We start from the raw sequence: 12237 nt of genomic DNA on the forward strand, positions 1-12237 counted from the left end.
ATTCCAGAACCAAATTATATCACTTCAAAATTGATTAATTAATGGAACAGAATGCAACACAGAGCCAAAATAGAGAATGTGTATAAATGTAAAGCACTTTACACTGACAAAAATCTAAAGATATACAAAACAAAACAAAAACAAACAAAAACAAAAAACTTTCCAGCTTAGATTAGGCCTAAATTACTATAGAAAATACAGTACAAGATTGACCCCAATCCTGGAAATGCTTAGCCATGTGCCTACTTTTCAAGTATGTGAATACTCCTATTTACTTCTATGATACCACTGACTAACCAAGTTAAGCACAAGGGCAAGCATTCATACACCTGGGAACTAATTGTGCAGGTTGGGGAGAGGCTGTGAAGCACTATCCTATACATATGAAGGCAAACTATCAGAATATCATGTAATTAAACAGCAGGAATAATGTCATACCCAACAGAATCTGAGGGGGGCACAGAGGGGTACGATCCAGATGCTTGGTTGGTGTCTCCTAATGAGGCCTCCTCGTGTGATATTGGATGGTGTTCAAAGAACTTGGAGACAAACAGCAAACTGTGAGGTAAGAACAGAACAAAAACAAACCTAACTTGTGCAAAACGCAAAAGCTTCACAGCACAATACACTAAGGAAGTAAAAATTATGGATTAAATTTTGTATTTTACAATAAAGAATGCATTGACATGCTCCGTAAGTTGCAACTCAACTGCAAAGGAGCAAGAGTTAGTGCCCTAAACATCTTCTTGTATCAAGTAATTTTGAAATATCTTTAGGATACTTGAAGCAGTAAAGAAAAACCTGGTTGCTAGGCAGTAGAACAAACATGCAAATTTTACCTACATGTTAATTCATAGCAAATTAATTGGAAAGCTGTGTTGACGTAATTCTAAGAAGGGACTGCCAAATGGCGTTAAAACTATGGTATACACACCTCTGAGCTCATTATCTAAAAGTGCCTAAGGAAACCACAATGAATGCAAGCATAAGGAAGAAGTAAATAAATTTTTCAAGAACTAACATTTGGAAGGGTTAAAATCTATTTAAATGGCTTTCCTGAAGCTGACAAACTGAACGGACCCTGTATTCAGAAGTAAGATGACTACAGACGGAGCATCAATTTTGGTTAGGGAACTTAGTATAGAATAAACTGAGTAAAAAAAATTCAAAAAAGCCATAGTGGGTGGGGCCGTCCACATCTTTTTTACCTAGTTCTGTGAAACCAGAAATGTAAAACAAAATTCAAATTCAACCTTATGGATCTAGGGAACTCTATGGTATCTGTGGTCAAAGATAATAAATCTGCATCTAAACATTGCAGATAGGACCTATGCATCTCCTTAAGAAAAATATTTCACTGTAGAGTGATAACTGCAACCAATGCCAGGTTTTTCCTGTGCCATCAAGAAGATGCCACCTCTTCTATGCATCTTCTAAGAAAGGATTTCACAGTACGCTTAAAAAAAAAATGAACTGGTAAACTGAACATCAGCATATCTGAAAACAAGAACTAAATTTGACTACTGTATTTTCTCTGGTGCTTCTCTTCACTCTCAATTATATCTGTCAACTGTGTGTGTTATATATGGAAACTCAGCAAAAGTCTGAAGTAAAAAACAAAAGTTAGGAGTTTTGATTACTTACTCAAGCTGGTCATAATTAACACACATCAGTGGGACCTCTGTACTACAGCGCTGGTGAAATTTATAACCACAAGTCTGGCATCGGAATCCCTGGAAAAGCAGTTTTCGACAGAAGTCACAGAACGCTAAAGTGAAAAATGTCTTTCGTACCTGTGGTGTCAAAAATAATTACAGTTAGATGAGACATTTTTGTGAGCCTGACACAAACTATTTACTTCCACTAAAATATAAAATGTCATATGCTTTTACTCTCTTTTTGGGTCTTGGAGATACAGATTATATACACAATGAGCAAAAGTTATTTTATACATGCTGGGTACATCTACATGTGCACTTTACTGTCGAGCTGGCTAATTTGCTCCACGGTCACACATCACCATCTAAACATGCGGCACTAGTAAGCTGTAGTAAACCAAGTAACTGCACTGTAGGATAGTACTGGCCAGGACAAGTTATTTAGTGAACTAAAACACGCACAGACAGTGACTGGACCTGGCTGGGGCACAAAAGTGCTATGATGCGGGGGTGCCTGCTGGCTATCCCTACAGTGTAACACCCTTGTGCCCCAGCCAGCCCCTCCACAACACGTTGAGTCCCCGGGGCCTCAGCCATCTGGGGCTGCTCCACCCAGGCTCATGTGTAAATGCTGCACCCAGGAGCAATAAACACCTGCGCAAACTGCACGGTAGTTAATTCAGGCGCATTAGTAGTAAGAGTAGATGCAGCCACTGTGGTCTTCTACTTGAAGTAGACTTAATTATCAAACATTAGGACTTCCTTTCAACAGTTTATCAGACTAAAATAAAGATGATATAAAACAAACTGGATTATAAAAACAGAAGTATTCAGGCCAGAGTTTTCAGATCTGGGGTCTGAAGTTAGTCACCTAAATTGAGCACTCAGGCAGTGACTTGATTTTCAAAAGGTGTATGTACCTACAACTTCTACTGACTTCAGCTGGAGAAGGTACTTTCAGTACATCTAACAGATCACATGCACTTAAGCTCCTTATATGAAGATTTAAGTGGCTATCCCTAGGCATCCAAGTTTAAAAATCAGATTTTTGGGGGGAGAGAGGGGGCAACGGTGGGGCACAGAAAATTCCCATTAGCAGAATTAGTGCATTATGTCATGAACAGTAAGTATGATGGCAGCAAGACTATACACAAAGTACCACAGAATATCTATGCTAGGCCATAAATTCAAACAGATGTTAATTTTGAAGCCATTCACCTTACAAAAAACAAGCAAAAGAAAAAAAAGGGTCAAGATACTTAAAATAACTCCCCTCTAATACACGCTGGGAATGCTTTTAGCTTTATGAGCAACTAGATGACATCTATAACAAATTCAGGGGATAAGGAACATTCAAATATCTTATAGTTGAGCAGTAAAACCTGGAAGAGTTTGAAGAAGCAAAATGTGGACATGTAAACACTATAAAACAAAAATTAGCGCTGTTTTGGTTTTCAGCTTCAGTAACATTACCAGCCTAAAAGTATCCCAAGCAAGATTTCCTGAGTAAAACAAATCAAGTGTTTACCTAACTTTTAGGCATTCATTTAGCTGTTCACTCTTTGTGGAATACAATTTAAGAAGCTACAAAACAGTGCTTTGCTTTAGATTTTGCCCTTTTTCATGTGATAAACGTGATTTCCATTATTTTCTGTGTGGAGCTGCAATGATCCAGATGGGTTCTGCTTAACAGCTTCCACTCACGTACTGCCTTATCAGGTCAAAACATATTTGTGTACCAGCATCAGAGATGATGTCAGCACAGCTCTGGGAATAGTTAGTTCGTTAGTTAATTGCTGCTGCAGAGCCAGCAGGGAAGCAAAGAATACATTTTATAGATATAGCAACACAAAAATAGTCTATTATTACCATCACTCTGCAATGCAGTGCTGATTTTAAGAGTCTAGATTTATAGATTCTGGAAGGTGTATCACATCTAAATTTGAAAACGTTAAGCTGTGTTTTTGTTACTGTCAATTACCTTAATTACAGTAAGCTCTGGTTCACTTGAGCTTTTTTGATTGTAACTGCTTATGCAACAATCTACACCAAAGACTTTTTTTCATTCAAAAAACAAAGTTATTTTAATTTTTAAAAATTATCAATGTAGATGTCATTCCAGCGAACACTTTAGACATTTCATTAAAAGCAGTACATACAAAATTGTGTGTGGTAAGCGGCACATTCTCCAAGACTTCCACGTGCAACTCCTCTCCTGTGAGCCAGGAAATGTCAGTGTCCCAGCCAATTGGCTTCTTCTCTCTAAAGTGCAAAAAAGCCCTTGATAGTTACCAACCTGTAAGGTTGCAGATCTCATGCTGAAGACGTGAAAATGCTGTTATTGAGGGGGTTGTGGTATTGTGGAAAGTCTGCTGCTCAGACTTCCACTGTTGGAAATTTAAATGGCAAAGATTAATCTGAGTTGACCCCAAATAACTGCACCGCTGTTGGACAAAGCAGAGTGAAGAGGTGCACTCTTTTCAAATCAGCTGTAACAAAAACCTCTGACAGTAGAAAATGGATGGTTACTTGGGTCCAAAAACTAGATTTTTTATCCAACCAAAGAAAAAGGTTCTCATGTGACAACCTGCCCCATAACAGTTCCAGTTTACTAATTTGCAGCTATTCTGAATTCAGTGAAACTGATCAGAGTGGGGTGGAATAGGCTCGTGCTGGTCAAGAACCTGAAAGAACCCCAACATGTATAAACAAGACAGATCACACATTCATCATACCCATCTTGTATTCTGTAAACAGCACAGCACTCTGGGATAAGACCTCTCATCATCAGAGCTTTCTTTAGAGTATCCCGGACAGTCACCCCACATCTTGCTGGAACCTGCAAGTCAAAGAAGACAAATATTAGAAGAACAGGTTCTTCTACTAAAGTAAATGACTTTTTCAATCCCCATGAAGTTTATAAAGTAGCTCAAAAAATCCACAACTTCAATTTTCACAGCATTTCATAAACTCCTAAATAAAAACCTCCGAAAGTCCTCGGTGTGCTGCAGACAAGTTCATCTGGGTATGACAACACCTACACCAACAATTTCAAAGAGAACATAGATCTGATTCAAGGGATGATTTTTATTCTTCTCAGCTTGTAACTGGGCAGAGAGACAGCACATCGATAACTACACACTGAGCATACATATGATAAATTGTAAAGAATTTGTGCTGTAATTAGTGATGTGCTATTTAGTCAAACTAGTAAGACCTACAAAATTCAATATGCTAGAAACAGAAAGTAGGATAGGATGTTAAATAGAAAATACCTACTTGAAATCCAGCCAATGTAAAAAAAAGAGAGAAGCAGCACCAGGTTATACAATGCCCTTGAAACCACAGTGGACGTTTCTGGTTCCAAAGGCACACTTTCCTATTAGTGAAATGCATCTTTTCTCCCCATTTCCTTCTTGAAAAGCTCATCTAACATAAGTAAACGAATACACAGGACAAAGACTGAACCTGATCACAGTATTTTGAAATACACAAATTACAAGCAAGGACAATTCCTCTATCCCCACTAGTTATAGGTGTGGTGTATAAAAACCATGTAAACATATTTTGGACTGAACTGTGACTTAAGTTAAAGTATTCTTTAAACAATCAGAATGATAAAATATATTAAAAAGTAGCTAAATACTAGGGGTGTGCGAAGCGGGCAGTATTCAACTCAGATTTGGCCCAATTCAGGGGACAATGATTCGATTTGCCTATTCGGATCACTGTCCTGATTTGGAGAATCAGCGATTCAGCCATAGACACAGCTTTATGTTTTTCACATGTACCTCGAGGTACCAGGTGCAGCTCATGAACGCTGAGATGGTTGGGGGGGGGAGCGGGAGGGGTGGGTCCCCAGTGTGTTTGCCACTTCCAGGTCCATCACCAAGCACGCGGGGGACACCCCAGGTACCCCCTCAGACCCAGGAGGCATCAGTCGCAAAGATGGGGGAGGTCTCCCGTGTGCTCCATGGCAGACCTGCAAGTAGACCAAAAGTACTTCTGGTCCATTTCCGGGTCTGCCGCTGAGCGCACAGCCCCCACACCCCACCGCGCTCCTGTGGAACACTCCATCTGCCCCACCATCTCAGCATTCACAAGCCACACAAGGTATGTAGGAAAAAAAAACAACAAAAAACAAAAACACCATACATAAAGCTGTGTCTATGGCCAAATTGTTGAATCTCTCCAGAGAGATTAATGGGTCTCCTGATTAGATTCAGATTCAGAGATTCAGCCACCAAATTGAGTTGAATCTCCTCAATCAAATCAGCAACTGAAGCTTTGTACAGGTCTACTAAATACCTCAAACTGTAAAATGTTACCATTTTAATATTTTGTTGCCACTTACTGATAATACATGGCATGGTCTACTTTTCCTCTACTCTCCCCTAGCATTTCACTCAGAGTACAACCCACAGTTGCCAGAACGGAATTTAAGGCAAGAAGGGCCTCAGGGACTCCTGCTGGGGGAAAGTTAGGGAGAAGGGGAGACCTTGCAGGCAATCATCCTGCTCTGTGCTGCACCTGCAGCTCCTGGGACTCTGGCCAGCCTGACGCTGCTGAGAGCTGTGCACAACTGGGCCAGTTCCATGTCTCCATGTATGGCACCTGGCACTCCATACTGCCACATGGGGTTACCAGTACTCCAGCTGGGAGCTATGAGAAGCCACGCACCATTGGCTGGGCCAGCTCCATGCTGCCATGTGGGGCGCCTGACACTCCAGCTGGAAGCTGTACACCACTGAGCTGGGCCAGCTCCATGTCTCCACACGCGGCTCCTGGGACTCAGGTGGGAAGTGCAGGGAGCTGGAAGCAACGGGGTTGGGCTGACTAACTTGTTCTTTGCCGCCACATGGGGCTCCTGGGACTCAGGCAAAAGGCACAAGCAATGGAATTGGGCCATCTCAGCCCCACTCTGCTGTCATGGGTGGCTGCCCACCTACTGGAGCCTGGGGCCAGGAGCTGCACCCGGCCCTGCTGTGTGCAGCTGGTATTAGGACCCAGCCCTGGCCCTGGGACTTGCACCGGGTACCACAGGCTGGGTTGGGCCCCAATACGTACATGGGCAACAGCTGTGCAATGTCCCTACAGGAGGCCTGTGGCTCCTGCCCCAGGTACTGGCCCATGTGTGCCTGCCTTTTGCAAACCAGTTCTACCCCTGGTCATGCACCGCCCATGACTTCCAAGCTGCCAGCTACAGCAGGCACGATCACAGCCCCACCTGGCTACCTGGCCAAGTTCCCTGAACACCTGGACAGCTGATACAGCAGGGACATCTACATGAATGGTAAGGGCAGGGGTGATGAGATATGCCAAGAGCCTTGTGTGTTTTGACCCTGGCTGTGCTGGCAGCCCCAAGGCAGGGAAGCAAAAGGCATCTGAGCAGTTACAAAGTTGGGAAGGAAGCAATTCCTTGGGCCCTGGGCAGGCAGCAGAGTGTCTTTTGCAATGAACATGCATCCCAGCCCTGGTCTCCAGGCCGCAGAGGCAGCAGCAGCCTGGGGCAAAAGGCTCTGTATAGGGCTGCTGGATGGCTGGGAGTAATGCCAGAGCAGGTTTCCCTGTTTGCCCTTGGTCTCTGCCACCCCCAGGGTTGTATTGTTCAGAGTTATGCATGGACTTGAAGGCTGCAGCTGGACAGGGAAGGAAGCACTAATAGGACAGGAAGCTCCGCTTGCCCCCCATGCCCAGGGTCCATAGCTAGGGATGCCCCTTTTCTCCAAGAACATCACCAATCCCTTTAGGCACCTGGCTTCCACACCATCTTCAGAGCATAAGATTGGCTCAGACCTCACTTTCCTCCTGCTGAGGTTTCTGTGCAGGTAGTGGAGGCTGACAAGGAAAAAGAACAGGATCTGACCAGTAAGTGTATGTTATATCTGTTACAGTTAAATCACCCTATTACCACTGCACAGGAGAAAAAAAAAATTGGAAATGAGCTCAAAGAAGAGGAAGGTAGACACTGAATGCCAAATATTCAACAAAGAATGGACTTCTAATATTTTTGTTTACCAATGTGGGTGGAAATGCTGCGTGCTCAATTTGCAAAGAAAATATGATTGTAAATCAGTATTCTGAAACCAAGCATGCAGCTGAATATGAGAAACTGTCTGCCAAAGAAAAAAGTGAAGAAAGCTGAGGAGATGGTTGCTGGAACGCAGAAAGAGCAAAGTTTTTTTCCACAAAAATACTGGCAGTGCAGGATGGAATTACGAGAACAAATGACATGCCTGTACACAAAATCACCAAGAAAAGCAAGCCATTCTCTGAAGCAGAATTTGTAAAGGAATGTATTGTTGAGTCTGCCATGATTTTGTGCCCAGACAAGAAAAAAGAAGTTTGAAAATGTTTGCTTGTCAAGTCAAACTTGTGAGATGTTGAGGATCTCTCTGAGAACCTGGACCAGCAGTTGAAAAACAAAGTAAATGATTTCACATATTTTGCACTAGCACTCAATGAGAGCTGTGAAGTCAGACACAGCCCAGTTGTTAATTTTCATTTGAAGTATCAGTGAAAATTTTGAGCTCATAGAAGAACGGGCATCAAGGCAGTCAATGAAGGGACAACCGAAAAAAATTTATTGCAGGCAGTAAAACAGTGCATGTCAAAATTGGGAGTGGAGTGGAAAAAAATTGATAAGTGTGACCACCAATGGAAGCCCAAATCCAACAGGCAAACACGATGGACTGCTGAAAAGAATTTCAGACCATGTCAAAGAAACAAATCCAGAACAGAAAGTTATTTTTCTACATTGTATTATTCATCAAGAAGTCCTCTGTAAAAGGTGTTCCAGAGCTAAGCACGGTCATGAACACAGTTATGAAAGTGGTCAGCTACATTCGAGCAAGAGAATTAAACCACAGGAAATTTGTAACTCTGCTTGAGGAACCTGAATCTGAGCACGCAGATATTCTGTATTGTAGCAATGTAGGTGGTTTAGTTTGGGGAATGTTTTGGAGAGTGTGGGAACCGAGAGCCTCAATTAGCTCATTCTTGAACATGAAAGGAAAATATCTGGATTTCCCACAGCTGAATGATGCGGATTGGTTGGCTCTCTGATTTTGCATTCACTGTTGATATCATGGGCTACATGAACGATCTGAATTCACAACTGCAAGGAAAGGGGCATTTTGCTCATGAATTGCATTCCAGTGTCAAGTAATTTATGAAGAAGTTACTTCTTTTCTTCTATCAGATAGGAAACAAGGATTTCAGCCATTTTTCTACATTGCCACAAATTACCGTTTGTAATCAAAACCTAAAAAAATGCACATAATTTCTACTGGACTTGCATGCTGAATTTTCTTGCCAATTCAAGGATTTTCAAATGATAGAAATAGACCTGTTTTTGGTCTCCCTATCTTTCACATTTGCTGTTGACAATGCTCCATATTACCTCCAACTTGAGCTTATTGACCTGCAATGTGATACATTGCTCATGGAGCAATTCACACCCGTGCTGCTTCACATGTTTTATGCCTCTGTCAATTAATAGAAGTTTCCAAAGATCAAGGCTTATGCCCAGAAGATGCTTGTGCTGTTTGGATCAACATACACGTAAGCAGGCATTTTCTGTAATGAAAGTCCATAAATCAAATTTTACACAAGCAATAACCGCCTTGCAACAGTGCTCCGCGCTGCAACAACAGAGATGATGCCCAACTTTGATTCACTGGTTAACGCACATCAGAGGCTTCATTCTTCCTGTTGAGCGATTTCCTTTGTTTTCTTTCAGTTCATTTTCAATATTGTAATGGGGCCCTATCCTGTTACTAGACAGGTCGTTTTCTTGAACTAATACCTTTTTCATTATGTGAGGCCCCAATTCCAAGTACAGAGGCAGAGGAGTGGGGGAGTCTGAAGGGGAAGGAGCTCCCTGAAGAGACTGTGACCGACTCAAAGGAGAACTAGGGACGAGTGACACAGAGAGATGCCTGAGCTGGAGACACCAGCAGCGTCACACTAAAGAAGCAGATAAGTGTCTAGGCTTTTTGGTTTCATTTTTGGTTGGGACTTGAAGCAAGCTGCCTAGGGCGAAATAAACCCACAGCAGAGTATTTTTTGTTTGATGACCAGGACAGTGGGTGAGCCACAACCTGGTGGGCCAGGCTGTGATGCAGGAGATGGAGAGATCAGAGAGAGGGAGTGGGAAGACAAAAATCAAGAGAGGGACTCTGAGTCTGGCTGGGAGTAGCTGGCTGTGACTGGGATGAGACCCAAACAATTGACTTTGAGCTTGACAGACAGGAACAAGCTTGGCAGTTACAAACCAGCACCATGCTATGCTGTACTTGAAGCCAGTAGCCCTAAATAGTGGCCTCAAAGCTATTAGGTGCAGCTAGAGCAAAAGTGGACAGGAGTGGAGAGGACCCCATCCAGTGGACAGGGGTGGAGGGCTGAGTAACTGAGAGCCCATTCCTCTGATGAGATGGTCCCTAGTCAGCTTAGTCTATCCAGTCGTGACAGGTGAGACTACTGGCAGAGACAAGTCAGAGGAAGAACGGGTTGACCAACTGGAAGAGGTTTGAGAGGACTAGTATATTGCACCTATACTTTGGGTAGTATACAATGTACAAGAATAGGACTTTATTATGCAGTTGCTTCTACATGCACTACTCAAAAAACAAACAAAACAAAAGGTGGGACTTATGTCATGGACCATGTGACAGGGCAGGACTTCCAGTTCCAAGACTATAACTCCCCCTCCCAAAAGTAGTTCATTGGGGTAAAGGGAGAGATTTATGGTGTCAAAGGTCAGGGGGTTAAGGCATGGGACTTCCAGTCACAAGATGGCAGCTAGCAGATGGGGCACCTGTCAAGGGGCAAGGCTTAGCACTTTGACAAGGGGCATACCCTTACGGCCCTTGGCAGGTCATCAAAACTCATTACACTGCCCTCCAGATGAAAGAACTGCCCCCTCCTTGCCTAGCTCCATCTTCTTCTGAACCAACCTTCAAATAGAAAGCTGCAAATGCCTTCTCCCCAAATTATGTAAATGTATTATTTCTAGCCTTGGCAAGCTACAAAACAGGCCCACAAAACTGTCACTAGTTCACACCTAAATAAGTGAAAAATTAAATTCCTGCTTTGACCCAATTCAGTTCTGAAGGGGCAGAAGAACATTTTTGGCTTTTTTTTTTTAAATTAAAAGTGACAACTGTTGAAAATTACTGAGAGATCTGGCATTTAAGATTCTGTAGATATATTAATTGGTTAATAGCACAATTGTAAAATGCATGTGGTTTATCCCAGGGATACAATAAACAGGACTTCTACTATACAATTAAAACAAAACAAAAAAAAAACAAACAAAAAAAGGAAGGAGACCTGCTTTACCCTTGGTTTTGTCTACTCGTAAGTAAGGTAACAAAAATGTGTGCATAAGTATCCAAATTATAAAGTAGAACAGGAAGAAATGGCTAGATTAGGGTTCAGGATAGCAAGATATATAATTTCTCCTGTCTATATTGTTCATTATGACCTATCATATATGTTTGATGGTGGTTAAAAAGTTGTCTTTAGCTATATGGTAATATAAAATTGACTTCTGATGCCCATCCAATTTCCAAAGCAATGCATACAAAATAAAAACCATTCTCTCAGTAGATTTCTATCAGATTCCTGTTGCAAGTTTCATAAAAGCACAAAGGACCAAATGAACATGAAGGCAGAACTCCCTTTGAGCCTAGCAGCTGAAGCTTGTACTGTAATAGTCTTTGCTATACATTCTCTAGATAAAAAGGGCTGCATTCTCCAGAGCAGTCAATCTAGGCACCATCATGAACAGTAACTTTAATGTAATTAAGTCCCAAAGTTACAAAAATATAAAATAAAATATGTTCAATTTCTGAATCCTCTGAGGAAGTCTGGAGGAACTGCATAAATAACCACAGGATTGAGGGCAAAAACATAACTTAATGTTTTCTCTTTTACTGGACAGATGCGGGGGGTGTGGGGAGACACTCTCAACCAATGGTCAGCATCAAATTGGTAAGAGAGCACTTAGAGCAGGTGACTGTCTTCAAGTTGGCCGGACTGGATGGATTACACCCAAGAGTGCTGACGGAATTGACTGGAGTCATTGCAGGACTGTTGGCAAAGGTGTTGAAGACTTGTGGTGCTCAGGAGAGGCCCACGACTGGAAAAGGGCCAATGTGGTGCTAATCTTTAAGAAGGGGAGGAAGGAGGATCCAGGAAACTATAGGCTGGTCAGTTTAACCTTGATACCAGGTAAAATTTTGGCAAAAATCATCAAAAAGTCCATTTGCGAGAGACTGGCAGGAGGAATGATGCTAAAGGATAGCCAACATGGTTTTGTTGCGGGCAGGTTGTGTCCGACTAACCTAGTCTCCTTTTATGACCAAGTAATGAACCACTTAAATGTGGGAGAAACAGTTGATGTCATATACTTGGGATTTTAAAAAGGCCTTCAATATGGTCTCCCATGCTCTTATAAAAAAAAAAAAAAAAAACCAAACAAAGTCGGCCAAACCCAAATCCGAAGCTAATACTTGTTGCTTTGTACAGGCCTACAGTTTGGCTGTTACTTGTAAATACCATATATACTGTTCTG

At 42.1% G+C, this 12237-nt stretch overlaps 1 protein-coding gene across 2 annotated transcripts in view; it reads right to left on the minus strand.

Moving 5' to 3' along the window:
- The window catches only part of BRAF (B-Raf proto-oncogene, serine/threonine kinase), a 148050-nt gene that overhangs the window by 51931 nt on the left and 83882 nt on the right, over nt 1-12237 (minus strand). For both annotated transcript variants that reach the window (XM_019515423.1, XM_019515424.1), the window contains exons 4-7: nt 4394-4497; nt 3818-3920; nt 1645-1793; nt 439-558 (exon numbers count right to left, since the gene is read on the minus strand). In XM_019515423.1, the coding sequence (XP_019370968.1) occupies nt 439-558; nt 1645-1793; nt 3818-3920; nt 4394-4497 (476 nt within the window). The remainder of the gene's footprint in view (nt 1-438; nt 559-1644; nt 1794-3817; nt 3921-4393; nt 4498-12237) is intronic.

This window comes from Gavialis gangeticus, unplaced genomic scaffold (genome assembly GCF_001723915.1).
Source record: "Gavialis gangeticus isolate Ggan-Ray unplaced genomic scaffold, GavGan_comp1, whole genome shotgun sequence".
Classification (NCBI taxonomy): domain Eukaryota; kingdom Metazoa; phylum Chordata; order Crocodylia; family Gavialidae; genus Gavialis; species Gavialis gangeticus.